General features: G+C 29.7%; 1 protein-coding gene across 1 annotated transcript; it reads right to left on the reverse strand.

Moving 5' to 3' along the window:
* Positions 1-1,240: 1,240 nt before the first annotated feature.
* Positions 1,241-2,037, reverse strand: LOC149205600 (arabinogalactan protein 22-like). Its single transcript, XM_089393511.1, has 2 exons — positions 1,793-2,037; positions 1,241-1,622 (listed from the first exon to the last, which is right to left on the reverse strand). Exons 1-2 carry the CDS (start codon positions 1,890-1,892, stop codon positions 1,549-1,551), a joined length of 174 nt encoding a protein of 57 aa, XP_089249637.1. The 5' UTR covers positions 1,893-2,037; the 3' UTR covers positions 1,241-1,548.
* Between the last annotated feature and the right edge of the window lie 13,877 nt (positions 2,038-15,914).

Genomic DNA, 15,914 nt, shown 5'->3' on the forward strand with positions numbered 1-15,914 from the left:
AAGATATCTGCCAGATTATACGTTCGTGTTAAACCACAATTGTTAGGAAAAAGACAAAGTGGTTATTATTTATGGAATAAAAAAAAAACTTATGCTAATGATTTTTTTAAATGAAATAATTAAAATAAGTAATGATTATTGAAAATGAAATAATTAAATTAAAGTAAATAAATAAATATTTGAAAATGAAATAGTTAAATTGAAGTAAAAAAATAAATATTTATATAAAATATAAAAATGTAATGTGTGTTTAAATTGAAATTCAAATAAATTGAATTTTTTAAATTTATAAAAAAAATACATCAGAACTAGTTTGAACAACTTTTTCAACATGAATAAATTTTTAAATTAATTTATTAATATCTCAATATATTAAATATTTTAAATTAAATGATTATTTTAAATATTTGTTAAGATTTTTTATTTCAATTTAAGGTGGGTGGGTAAGGATTTGCTGATTTTTTTTATTTTTTAGTGTATTAAAGAGTTTGTTAGGTTGCATTGAATTTTAATAAATTTAAAAAATTAAATGACTCTCCATCCACCAATTTTTTAAAGATTTGAGATTATTCTAATTTTAATAAATTATTTTATAATAATAAATTCCTCATTATTATTTACCAACGACATTAATTTTTAATCCGATTGTACTAATTTTATTATAATTAACCAAATAAAACTAAATGAAATTATGTTAAAGAAAAAGTTTTATAAACCCAACAAAAATCAGTTAAATTTTTTTTCCCACCTACTCTAGTTACCCTTTAAGAAAAACGTTAATCCCTTTTAAAAAAAAACACACAAAGATAATTAAAATTTCCTTCCTTTAAAGAAATTTTAAAGTCCTAAGTGCCCTCCAAAGCCCTAATATCACATAGTCTAGAGAGATTCCATTTATCATTCGCTGTAGAGAGGCATTCATATTGGTGTTTTGGAAAAAAGAAGTTGAACATTTATTGTTGCAGGAAAGCTCTCATTTAACTGTGAAATATTACGGAAATGCTTTTTCTGTGGCAATGGACTACTGCATGCTCGATTGGCAATGGGCGGAAACGCTAATACCTTAATTACCCAAATTAGCCCTGTTTCATGAATTTTATGCTCTGTCTCAGCAAAGAGAACACACAAATCTCCGGCTGGGAGTATAGAATATGATGAAACCAATGATATGAATTGAATGTAACCAATAATATACAAAATTGCTATCCAAGCACACACAAAAATGGACCCTGCGAATTGATTAGATGAAGCCAAGGAACCTGTTAATTATTTTCCCTTTTTTTTCCAGTAATAATCTCTAGGCAGCCCACTTATTGAAGGGGCCCGCCTCTAAATTCAATACATGTTAGCAGCCCACCTATTGAAGGGGCGGGACTCTAAATTCAATAGATGGAGATTAACTCTGATGAATCCAAGAAAAAATTGAACCCATATTCCATGACAGAGTCAACAATTTGGAATAGGGTTTAACCACCTGAATTATTACCCATCAGGGCCAACCTATTACATCCAGTATCCCTTAATGAGGATTTAATAAAACGATGAAAATCAATGAAGGAAATAAGTGAGCAGCAGTGCAACGAACATGAGAATGTAAGCAATTCCTTGATCTATTGCCATTCCTGCATAACAACCACAGATCAACATTGATCAAATCAAAACAAGGGTTTATGCGAATGGCCAGAAAGAAAAGAATAATTAATATTAAGCAGAACCAAGTGATATTAAACTGTCTAGCACTGATGCTTGATATACAGCCATGGAGGCCATTAGTGTTTTCCACTTTTCTTACCAGGGGACGAGCCATCCTGCGCCTTCCCTCCAACAATGGAGGCCATGAAGACCAAAGTGCAAATAACGGCCGCCAACGGTACTACAGCTGTGCCCTCCATCTTATCCTAAAAATTCGAGGCTATAATGAATGCAATTAACTACTCGAGCGGCTGCTGTTATGGCCGTGGAGTTGAAAGCAAGAATACAATTACAGGAATCCCCAATTAGCACAGAGTGAAGAGCGGTGGCAGGTTAAATAATAAGAAAAAGAGGCAAAGGAAAAAAAGACAGAAATGGAGTAGCGTGGAAGTAGACGCGGTAAAAAAAATAACCCGTAGCAGCCCAATAGGACTTTCTGGCGTGTTGAGCTTGACTTGACTGGCAGACACAAACCTTTCCACGTCATTGTTGGGCGAGGCTACTTTTCTTTATAACATTAGTTGGATAAAAGCCACCGCATGACCATTTTTTCAAAGGGTAGTTGGGCTGGTTCGTTCGTGGTTGGGTGTACAAAACGATTGATGTGAGACTTAACGCGTTTACTTCTTCAACTCCAGCATAAAGGTAGGGTCCACCTCGAAGAGATTTGTTGGATCACTGAGTAATTAAAAGCAAGATCAAGACTTATCCAGCCGGTTGCGTGGTAGTTAATGGGCAAGGGCTGTATAGCTTTCTGTTGAATATATAGTAGCAAGCTGGATATCTCTGGTTATCAAATAAGTAAGCTATTTCTCTTTCTTTTCTTTTTTTATATTTGATAGGAATTTCAATGAAAAATATAATTATGAATACATTTTTTATCAAAATATTTTGTTTTTGTTTTTTTTAAATAATTTTTTTGCTTAATTTTAATTTTAAATTTTATAAGAATAAAATTATTTATAATTTATTAAGTATTAATTTTTTTAATTAAAAATGAAATATTTAAAAAACGAACACATTTTTTAAAATGTAAAAATGGAAGATTATTTTAAATAACCCATTTTTCTTAAATAATAATGTGTCTTTAAGTCGTGAAGATACATTGCTAGCAATAATAATTAACCATAAATCCTTACTACTTCCTCTCAGTGAGTGAACAATAGATACGATGATAATTTTTCCACCAGATAGGATAATTTTTCCACCAGCTAAAAAGGACACGATGAAATGTACCTTTATTACGTAGAAATAGAGAGAGGTTCCCTAAATTTGGGGATCTTTCGTACGTATCCAGTTTTAAAACTAAAATGGTGGACTCCTGAAGAACCTATCCAACTTGAACTAAAATGGTGGACTCCTGAAGAACCTATCCAACTTGGGAAATGGAATTAAATTGAGAGGAAACGAGTTATGTAAAATAGTCTGAAAGAGCGTGGACTTCCTTTTCCACTCTTGACATTAGTCCGTAACATGTGCTTTTGAACGTGCCGCCCATTGGATGCTGCTTTCCTGTAGAAATTTAGTGAGGCACCTTTGCCCTCAAGTTGGAGATCGCCTTTTACGGTATCGGAATGTTAAAAGTAAAAGGAAGTTCACAACATTATTTTTGATATTTTTAGAATAAAAAATAAAAAATACAATCTCTTGGTTTCATTGAAATTCAATTAATTTGTTAATAAACATTTTATTTTAGTATTTAAAATATGTTTTAGTCATACATAAATAAGGAAAATTAATTTGTTATTGGAAAATAAGGATTAAAGAAATTAAAGGACAACATTGCCAATAAAACACTTTTACCAAATTCTAAAGAGGTACAAATGTCAACATCTAAAAGTAAAGCTTTCTTTGAGAGCAGATCAACTAGAACATTATGTTACCACAATAGTGAAGGATCTAAAGATCATCAAACTATTCTTGTAATTGTGAGATCTTCCTTTTCCGTGATTCCAACTGAAGGATTCTAAGATCTACCTTTCCATTGAACTAGTCCACTATTATTTTGGAAAAAACAATCAGTTTAAAAATATTCACCTACTTCCACAAAGCTAGCCTCAAAGCACACCCCAAAGTAATAGACTCAGCGAGTACCATTTCTGCATTCTGCTCCTTGTAATAATGAAGGATTTGAAGATTATCAAATTATTCTTGTAATTGATGAATCTTCCTTTTCCATGATTCCAACTGAAAGATTCTAAGATCCACATAATGAAGGATTTGAAGATTATCAAATTATTCTTGTAACTGACGAATCTTCCTTTTTCGTGATTCCAACTAAAAGATTCTAAGATCAACATAATGAAGGATTTGAAGATTATCAAATTATTCTTGTAATTGATGAATCTTCATTTTCAATGATTCCAACTGAAAGATTCTAAGATCCACCTTTCCATTGAACTAGTTCACTATTATTTTGGAATCACCAATCAATTTAAAACCTTCAACTACCTCCACAAAGCTACCCTCAAAGCACACCACAGAGTAATAAACTTACATCATAGTTTGTACCATTTCCAATGCTCAACTTACATTTTAGAACCACATTCTGAGGAAATAGAATGACAACACTAACCCCACAATTCTCCCTTTGACAAGCACCATCAAAGAAAACCCATATATTTCCTTCAGATAGCACCAACTCCCTTATAATTCTTGTCTTCTTCAATTTCAAGGGCTTAACCTATTCCATAAAGAAACTCTAGAATTATGTGTAATTATTATCGAGCATGCAACATCATTATGAAAAAGAACTATGGTTCTCCCTAACGAAATGTCCCAGAGAAAATTAAAAGAGGACAAACTAAATCTCTGACCCCAAAGCCACAAACATTCTTCAAGAGAGTTTCCAAACCACCAACTTTTTATTTTTAGGACTAACAAAACCTCTTTCAAAATTGTCTTCACAAAAGGTGTGTTGTACCAACATTAGTGCACCAAATCCCATCCAAACTCCATGGTTAAGCACATTTGGGCTAGAGTAGTACTGAAATAGGTGACCTACTAGAAGTCCTAGTGTTGCTTGCCCACTAGAGGTAATTGGTAATTGTCCCTGTCATGAAGTATTATGTAAATTATGATATTCAAAATTCAAATCCCCGTTAATCAAGCCAACAAAAAAGAATACCTTTGATATATCTCCCATTTTCATTTCATTATTCTATATTTTTCTTATTTGAACTACCCAAAAACATAAGTGTATATAAATTGTATTCTAATGAAGTGATTTTTAAGTTTTTTAATCAAAAGTTGTACATAAATTATTTAAAATTACCATTTTTAGATATTTTTGGAGATATTTTTATTAAAATTAAAAAAAAAAATTAATATAGTGTAATATTTTGTAATTTAAATTATATTTTTTAAATATTATTATTATTATTATTATTTTTATGTAATAGAAAATTATTAGATTACTAAAATTATATAGAATCAACCATTTAAATTTACAATTTCTATGATCTTTAATCAAATTGGAAGCAGAATAAACTTATTAAAAACAAAATAAAAAGAAATACATCATTAAAAACAGGTGTTACGTAGTAGCTAGTACTATGGCGGCTTAGTTTAAATATGAGAAATTGGAGTTTGGACTGCTCAAAGGTGAAACTATAGTGAAACTATATAAATATAATTAGTGAAAGGTTTAAGTCTGAGAATCAATTTTTTAGCAGCTATTATTAAGAAAATAAATTATAGTTACAAATTACAAATATAGATGTCATATAAAAATATAAGACAATTTGAAAGTAAACGCAATCAAACTTTATAATTCTTCATTATTCATGAAAATTGATTGAAAAATTGCTTTACCTAATATCAAATGCATCATAGTACAAGGTTGCAATTATAGATGTCGTAACAAAATAAAGCTAAGGAAGACAAAAGGTCACTTTAGTAACCTTGCCCACATTTCAGAGTATGAAGAAAAACTAAATTATAGAATCCCTATAATCAAGACAATGGTTGAAAATGAAGTGAAAGCGTGAAAATGGTTTGGTGGATCAATTAAAACATACATACGAGGGACAAATAGTGACAATGAATGAAGGTGCCTAATATGCTTTATAAGTACATAGAGACTTCTGTAGATTTTGTAGAGATCCAAAAACAAGTTATACTTTTGTGTCATAACTTGAAGTGCTATCTCATCAAGTTCATACATAATGTCCAAATTATTATGTTATGAATTATGAGCATATTTAACCACAAAGTTAGTGCAAAGTGATTACAAATTTGTAAATGTGGAACTTATGAAATCCTAATAATTGTTACACTTATCAAATCATGAGAACTATTACCACTGCTAAAAGAAAAGATCTGAGCACAATAAAACCTTCAACCATGAATGCCAAATAACAAATATGTTACCTATTTAAACCTTCAACCATGAAAGCCAAATAAGAGATATGTTACCAATTTAACCTTAATTTATTCCAACAAAAAATATGACTAGGACTTAGAGGGAATCTTCAAGTCTATTTTAGTGGATGGAATAACTCATATCAAAAATGTCTTCAAAGAATATTAGGCAAGCACTCAAGTCTTTATACAATAAACTCCTTCCATCATAAATATTTTAACAATAAAAAATAACTTTTACCAAAAATTAAAACAATTTTTTTATTTTTTTTCGATAACTGAATTTCTGAATCTCTAAAATAGTAAACCCTAGCTGAGCTCTCAATAATTTCTAAAGTTTTATTAAAATTTCCTATTTTTTCCAATAACTGAATTTCTAAAATAGTAAAAAACATCAATGTAAAAAATCAGTTCATGGAAGGAAGCTATTTTTGTGCATTTATGCAAAACATTTAATCACTTTCTCTACTTCGATCCTCCTAACGTTGATTGGCTAGCATGAGAGTTAATGAATTGTTTGATTTTGGGGATTTTACGCTCAATATTTTCGCCATTAGAACATCAAATTCTACATCCGGTAATGTTATTGGCAGATTCATGATCAGGGGCATTCAACTTGGCTTGGGTCCCAAAATATAAACTATTTATATCATTCTCGAAAAGACTAGAATTTAATTTGAAATTAAAGACAGAAAGGTAATGAACAATAGTAATCAACTATCCATTCTAGGTAACTCCACGTGATAACAATTGTAGTGAAGAGCTGTGTTGATACAGTCAAAGATAAAATTTAATGCGTTATAATATAACACAAACCAAATATAATAATATCATAATTACCACAAATATAATCAAATAGAATAACATGGAATCGGAATATAGCGTTACCGGAACAAGGTGAATGGGAATGCGGAAGTGAAAAAGAAAATGCACACCCACGAGAAAGTTGAAAAGTCAGGCGTAGTTGGGTTGCCACCTAGAGAGATTATATTCTTGCCTCGGCTCAAATCATCTTGAGACAAAGTTGGACCTTGAATTTTAATGATCATATATTTGTGTGTATAGAATAATGGTCTTGTAATATTGATATAATAATGTTTTAATAAAAAAAAACTGAAAATACAAAATAGTAATATAAATATATTTATATAAAAAATATAAAATATTGAGATTATTAAAATGTATTAAAAATAAAAATTTAAAAATTTTAATTATTTTATATAATTGATATTAAAATATTTTATATATTAAATATTTACATATTTTATTTATAAATTATATTGTCTATATTAAAATAATATTTTTGTATTAATATAGTTTTAAATACAGGTAATATTATTTAATTATGTATAGTAAAATATTTTATTTATGAGTTATATTAGATATTTTTATTATTAATATTATTTTTTAATTATTTTTATCAAATTTATATTAAAAATTGAATGAATTACACATTTCTCAATTATTTAACTTTTAATTATTTCTTTTTTTTGGGCATTGAAATATTTTACTATGTTGAACGCCCACATACACAAATACAAACCATGTGTGTGCACTTTCTCTATATGTACACTTATAAAAAGTTTATATTGAAATATATTACTTAACATGAATATTCAAACTTTATTCAAGTCATATATTAAAATATTTATAAGGTAAATATAAGATTTTATTATTATTTTTTAATTTTTTTTAACTTTTAATTACTTTATGTTTTAAAGTTGATATAAAATACAGACATCAGAAATATTTCATTTATGGCTCTAAGAGTGAATGTGAAATGTTTTCACCATATCTCTTTCATATTGAGTTGCAATATTAAAAATAAAAATGAAACCATCTATAACAATCAGTGTGAGATTATTAATGTTTTATGGTACTTTTAATTAAATCTAACCAAATATGTGTATTCATTTATATTTTTATTATAGTCGACTTTGTTTGCTTATTTATAAATTTTTTTTAAGAATAAGTGTCAACTCCAAGTTTAGCATGAACAAGAGCACACATCTACCTCATATTACCCTATAGAATGTGCTTCTCACACAATAAGATATGAAGAACATTTTAATATAACAAAACAGAATGTTGCTTGTAAATAATATTATTGAGATATTGAAGGATTTTAAGTATATTTTTATATTGAAATGTTTTTGCTTTGGTACTTTTCAAGGATATTACTTGAATATATAATGGTTCATGTTAGAAATCGTCACTGAGAAGTAGAGGATTTCATGTAGGCCTTGTGGCACTAAGAATTATTAGAGAACCATAAAATTGGGTAGATAGGAAAGCTAATGATTCCAAGAAGAGGTGGTGTCAAGAGACATAGTTACAACACTTAAGCACAAGGTAGCATAGTGCAACATATGAATAACACATCAAAATACATTATTCATCGTTCATATTATATGTTACATTGACCCATAAGACCATACTTTTATAGCACCAAGATGTAACTAATGCCCTTGAAGTTAGGAAGATCTGGTGTACTTACAACATCAAGGGTGTGTAATAGATTCCTTGAAATTTTCCTCATTATATTTTCTAGTCCCTTGTTCCAATTGGCTCAACTAACCAATTGAATATTTAGTTGACCACTCAGTGGACTCTCTTAATCAACTATTAACCATTGGTTAATTGTCTTAAATGATCTAGAGGTATAGTGAAACTGCATGGCCCATTGTTTCAACACCTACCATCAGCACAATGCTCTAGAGATTTAAGAGGTGAAATTACTTCTACACCCCCCCAATAGTTGTAGCCTCTTGAAGTCCAAGCATAGCTTCAAGTTTCACAAACTTAGTTTTAGATAAAATTTTGAAACATATCAATGACCTAATCATCTATTATGCATTAAACAAGATTCAAAACATCAACATGTACCAAATGCCTCAAATAATAAGCATGAAGCTCCACATCCTTCACCCTATTGTGAGCAAAGGTTTTATGCAACCTATATCATACTATGATTATCACAAAATATAACAATCATTTCCATGAGTAGAAAGCCAAGCTCACCCAAGAGTTGTCAAATTCATACTACTTATGTGCCAGCATTAACTACATTACAATATTTGGCTTCCATAATTGGAAGGGATACCACCTTTTGCTTCTTACATGACCAAACCATGAATTCTAAACCAAGATTAAACACATAGCTAGATGTAGACTTCCTATCATCATAATTCCTTGCCCAATCTAAGTTAATATAGTTGACCAATGGTTTTGATCGATTATTGTAGTACTTTATACTAAGTTGATAAGTACCCTTCAGATAATAAACAATCCTCTATGTAGTCTTCTAATGACTTTCTCGTGGATCTTGAATTAACTATAACATCAAAGGAAATATCATGTTGACTATTAGTCAAATAAATAAGACTACCAACTAGTGATAAAAGAAATGTCATGTTGATTTTCAAAGCATGGTTTGGTTAACTTCAGACCAAATTAAAAAATGTATAGCACATGGTTTAAAGTCTTCCATCTTGAATCTTTGCAAAATAATAATTACATATTTAGGTTGAGAAATAAAAATATCGTCATCTATTTTAAAATTTTGACGCCTCTTAAAATTGTAAGAGACCAAGGTTACTTACTTCAAATGTATATATTAATTTTTCTTCAAAACTAAAATTAAATCAATTGCTTCTGGTGATGACTACATCAACCACATTTAATGCAATAATCAAGCTTTCATATTTTACATGCAATACATAAATATGTTGGTTTGATTCACAAGATTTGAAACTAATATTGACAAAGAAATAATAAATGTTCTCATACCAAGCAAAATATTCTCATATTTTGAAGTAGAAAGAAAGTGTTTCTTTAGTTAAATGGAGTTCGTTGACCAAACCAAAAAAATATGAGGAGGCTAGTTTGAAAAATGTCTATTATTTTGGATATGCATTAGCTGCCAAGAGTTTATGGATGATTTGTAGACTGCCATGAATATTCCATTGGATAGTTCCTCACAATATATCTCATAAAATTATGTTTAAAAATCTGAAATATACATTGTTAGGGTTTTATTTTTCTTTATATTTCTGGATCTGTAGATTAAATTATTTGCATATGCACACAAATTAAAATTATGCAAAAAATAGAGAAAAACGAAAAATAAAAAATCACAAACCATGATTGACATAAGATATGACTTGGGAAACCATTTCGGAAGAAAACCCAATTGGAGGGTGAGGTTGCTTTGCTCTCTTTCTTTGAATACAAAATGGTTGTGAGTAACAAGAAGTGTGGTTTGTGGTCCATGGGCTACTACTATACACAAATCCTCTGTGTGTGCTCTATCTCCTATCTCTCTCAACTATTTTTTCTCATCTATAGAACAAATACACTTGAAAGAATGGTACCCATTTTCCTCTTAGTTGACCATTGAGTCATCCACTCAATTGACTCATCAAGTAACTATCAATAATCAACTAATTATCACTAGAAGATCTATAGTTGCAATGAACCTACATAGCCTATTGTTTGAACAAAGTTGATGCAAAGAAGGATTGTCATACCACAATTATTGTGCCAAGTGGTGGGGATAAACTACTCATGGTAATTTGTAAATGCAAGAAAGTATGAGAGTGACTAAGGTTTCTAATATCATGCTCTCCTAAACAAACAACTTTAGTATAATTGTTGAGAAAGATTGGGGTTATTGCACTTGTATTGATATCGCTAATGGGTATCTATGACCTTTTAGTTTTGAATTGAAACTAGTTACACTTTAAAAAATAATAAAACAAATATAGTAAATGAACAAAGTACCATACATACCTTAGGAATCTTATGATCAAATCATCTACTAGCATGTCCATAATTTCTTTCATAAGGGTGGATAATCTTAAGAAAATTATTGCTACAAGGAAATTAGTCAGGGTAGGCCCTAAATGAATTTGTGTAATTAATGTTCATGCTTAGTAGTGCTTGCTACCTTGTGGTCTAGTGCTTTAAGGTCTTTTCCAAAATTAGAACTAGTCAATTAAAGAAAGTTTGTTTCTATTCAACGAAATTGTGTACAGTATGGTCGTGATAAATTGATCATGCTCCTCACTCACTTAACCCTCCAGAGCTTGAGAGTGACTAAGGTTTCTAACATTGTGCTCTACTAAACAAACACCTTTAGTGTACTTATTTAGAAAGGATGGAGTTATTACGCTTGTATAAATATCAACAACAAGTATTTATGACTTTTTAGTTTTGAATTAAAAGTAAGTACACTTTAAAAAATTGACTAAATAAATATAGTTAATGAACAAACTACCATACAATCCTTAGGAATCTCATTATCAAATCATTTACTAGCATATCCATAATTTCTCTCATGAGGGTTGATAATCTCATGAAAATTTTTGTTAGAAGGAACTCAATGAGTTTATGTCCTAAATGGATTTATTAATTGATGTTCATGCTTAGTAGTGTTTGCTACCTTGTGGCACACTTGCTTTAAGACCTTGTCCAAAATTAGAATTAGTCAATTAAATAAAGTTTGTTTCTATTGAATGAAATGTTGTACATTGTCGTCTTATAAATTGATTATGCTCCTCAATCACTTAACCCTCCCAAGCCTATGTTATTTAGGACTTTACAATTCAAGAAAATTCAAATTTTCATTATTTATACATTTTTTTGAAACAAAATTTAGAATTTTTTCACAAGGTACCATGAATAATTATAAATTGATTTACCACCAAGGGACTAGAAAAATCTAAGGATCTATTAAATTTAAAAAATAAGAATATTTTTGATAAGTTCACGAATGGAAATATTTTGAATTTTGTTTGCTAAGTGACCCCATATGCATGTCATCCCATGAATGCTTTTTTTCTTTATATGTGTATGTGTGTGTGAATGAAGGAATTATATACCCATGATGACCCATCATGTATAATTAATGAAATTATAATCATGCCTTTGATAATTACAATTGATTTTTATGTTTTTATGTCTATAAATATTATTTTATATTCAAAACATTGGCTCTCCTTTCAAGATGTTTTATCCTCAAAACAAAGTTAATAGGACTACCTATAATTTAGCATGCCTTTTTGAGGCATTATTTTTATCTCGTTACAATGGTTTGACAATCAAATATTGAATATTGACTATTATTCTTAATCAAATATTGATGACTGGTAAGGTTCCTTTATAATGTGTTCATCATACTTTGAAGTTCTTTGACCTAGTTATGTAACATGAAGCCTTGATGCTCATTCATATAATACTTTTTCCTACCTTAATGTTAGAATCATTGAGTTGATTTTCCAATGTCCTTTGATTTCCCTATTGTCTATTTCCTTGACCTTCTCCTTTTAATTATGAAGCCTCTGCTTGTATAATAGGTTTTCAAGGCCATATAATTAAATTTTTTATAGTTTGTCAATAAAATTCCATTAAGTATTATTTTGTATTGGTGGTGGAACCACCTAGATGAAACAACCATTCAATTCTTCATTTGGTATCTATTCCATATAGTAGTAAAGCATAAAACCCTTTCTTTAATTCCATATTTTGTATTTCTATAGAAATTTGATCGCATTGACCTCTTCTCCGTTAGTTACCATAACCTTTACAACCTTGGTAGGATACACAAAAATGATTAAAATTCTTACTGAAGTTGATTTCTACATAGTTATGACTACTTCCAAAAATCAACTAGTATCATTACCTCCTATTTTTTGTAATTCCTCTAAGTTTCAAGGTTATGGTTTATAACTTCTTCTTTATTTATCATGGTTATGAGTGAAAATGCAGAGTTGCTTCCTCCTTTTCTTTTGTCTTAAATATTATTAATGTTCATTAGTTGATGTGGAATGCACTTTACATAATTTAGGTTGTGTTTTTCCTTTTCGAGTAATAGTTTCTTCTTGGGGAACTCTTCCTTCATTCATATTCTATTGGGACCAGGACATTGAGATTGATAATTTTGATACGGATTTATCACTATCAGATTATAATTTCAACACAATAGTGATTTTATTTTCTAAGTATAATATTTCCATTTCCTTTCCATTTATAACTTTGCAATGATGTAGTGATTTGTCTTCTTCCTAACCTTTTTCTTCAAATCCAATATTTAACCCATCCTCTTTTTCTACCCTTATATACTTTTTTTTAGTATCTTATTTCTTGCATCTATGTCTTTGATCCCATTTCTTTATATATTTCATGCATTTAACTCCTTTTTTCTTTGAGCTTCCAAACTTTGTTTACTTACCTCTCATTGATGTGTGAAAGATACCTTGAGTTTTTATTTTTTGGGAGGATGTTTGACTTGAATAAACATTGTGATATTTTTTGTATGACTTACTTAGTTTCACTTCCTTCATTTTCACCTTATGTAAAAATATTTTCATGGTTTTAATATCATGCATCTCTAAGTGAGGCTTTAGCCCAAATACATAAATCTATAATTGATCTCATAATAAATCAAGAACTCATGTCAAAAACATTTATCATTCATGCATGTATTGGTCAACATCTCTTTTTGGTTGTAATCTAGTAAGTTTTCCCAAAAATGTTATTTTCCATTATACCTTTGAATATTTTAAATATTGTATTTCTAAAAATATGCAAGTTGAATTAGATATGGCATTGAGGATTTCCAACACATGTACCAATTGTATCCTAGGCCATCAAAGGGCATGAATGATATTTGATTTTTTTCTCCTTCATTTTGAAGGTTATGTATACTAAAATTCTTCTACCTTGTTTATCTATTTTACTCTCTATTTTTTATTTCCATTAAATATCTACAATTATTCCTTCATGCTTAACAATTGAATGTACCTTGGTGGGTTATTATGGTATATGGTAATGGTTAGAGGATCGAGGTGGTGATTGTCGGTGAATTGGGGAAAAAATTGGTTAGGTCCCATGCTCACATTCACAAGCAATAGATGTATTTGGAGTATGGTTGATTTTAAGTCTTTCTTTTCTTGTTTTATGTTTTTCTTTAATTAATCTTGGTTTTGGTTGATTTCAACCTTAAATTTCTCTGTTTCTAGCATGTTTTCCCAAAATTGTTCTTCTATCTTTTCAATTTTAGTGTTGATTCTATATTCCTCACCATTTTATTTCTTTATTCTAGAACCCCTAAACATTATGGTTGATTGGAAGCGCTATGGTATGTAAAGGTATGCTACTCTCCAAAAGTCCTAACCTACAAATTCTCACAGGGGCTTCACTGGGGGGAGCAATATCATACCATGTGGGTTCATATTGGGGGATATATATTGAGGAAAAAATGGCATAATATATTGGGGGATATATAGGGGTAAAGGGTTTTTATATTGGAAAATATAAAAAATGGAGCTTAAAGTTAATGAAAAAATATAAAGGGGTATTAAAGATGTTAATGAAAAAATAGATACTTACAATATCTAGTGAAAGTAGGGGTGTTTTAAATTCGGAAGCTGTATTGGGTTCATATTGGTAGGGGGTTAAATAATTTGATTTTTAGAGGGATTTTTCAATATGTAGTCAAATTAAGGGTATTGTTTAATATGCCATGAACGCACGTGATATGTCAGAGGTTCATTGAGTGAATCCCCCGTGCAAATTTTGTGCTCCACTAAATGAATAATATTTATGTATATGTATAAAATTATATAGTGATATAACATATATTTTGGTATAGCTTTCCACTTGCTATTGCAAATACTATGACAACTTGTTAAATAACAATTCATGATAAAAGAAAGAATGGTTATACCATCATGGAGGATGTTGAAATGATACAATTATTACCATTGAAGGGTGAATACCAAAGAGAAGTGTCTCTAATATTTGCAAAGTTTTTAAACAATTAGTTAAAGGAATGAAGGAGTGTTATGTTGTTGTTTAGAGAAGAGTTGAAGGAGGCATACAACATAATGATGAAGTTGAAAGTTCTTGGAAACATGAGGGCATGGATGATTTGCTAGAGGGTACGTAGACATTGTGAAAAACAACAATTCCAATGGCTTGTCACCTAAGAGGATAATTGGGCGTAGCTTAGATTTGATTTTTGGTGTGATGTTTTAATCAAATTGTGTATAAGATGAGTTCGATGGAGAGAGTAAAGTTTAATCAATAGGTAGCTTAGTTTTTGTCAAATTTATATTGATCAGGAAAAACATGAGCTTGTGTATGGATTCAATATTGATTAGAGTAAAGAGAGATGGTTACTAGAGAATGTGTATAGATAATCTAGAATTAAATAAATATCACATCTAGAAATAGATTTCCTTTACGGAGCATGGAAAATTTGAGATACCAATTTTTTATGAAGATAAATAGAAGAGTGGGTATCACTAAAGTAAAATTAAAGAAGGCGATGAATGGAGAATAACTTTCAAAACAAAATGACTATATCAATGGTTAATTATGTAACCTAGGATTGCTAGTGTACCAAGTACAATCATGCAATTGATGAGAGTGTTGTTTCTACTATACTTTGGAAAGTTTTTGGCTATGCATATAGATGATTTTGACATATAATAAGAGAAAAGAAAAGCATCCATAACCTCTAACATTGATGTTTAAGACCTTTATTCAGAAAACTTGGAATTAATGGAGAAATGTAGATTATTTTAGAGTGTTATTATTAGATGTTTGTTGAGATTATGGTGTCTCGGTCAAGTTGTAGGGTTTATTTAGGATGCAAATCCTATTTATGAGGAATTTGTTCCAACTCCTCAACAGATTGGTAATACCTTAAATGTATGTACTTTCTTGCTAATGAATGTAGAAGTGCCCTGTACAGGCACTCTCTTGGTGAGCTAGCCTCACCTAAGAGTTGATTGTTTGATTCATATTTTTTATTCCTTGTTTTTGAAATTGGTATCAAAGCAATGAAGAATTCA

The sequence above is a fragment of the Pinus tabuliformis genome, chromosome 1_2 (assembly GCF_031772625.1).
Source record: "Pinus tabuliformis cultivar Carrire ecotype Pingquan chromosome 1_2, CPIR1, whole genome shotgun sequence".
NCBI classification, from domain to species: Eukaryota; Viridiplantae; Streptophyta; class Pinopsida; order Pinales; family Pinaceae; genus Pinus; species Pinus tabuliformis.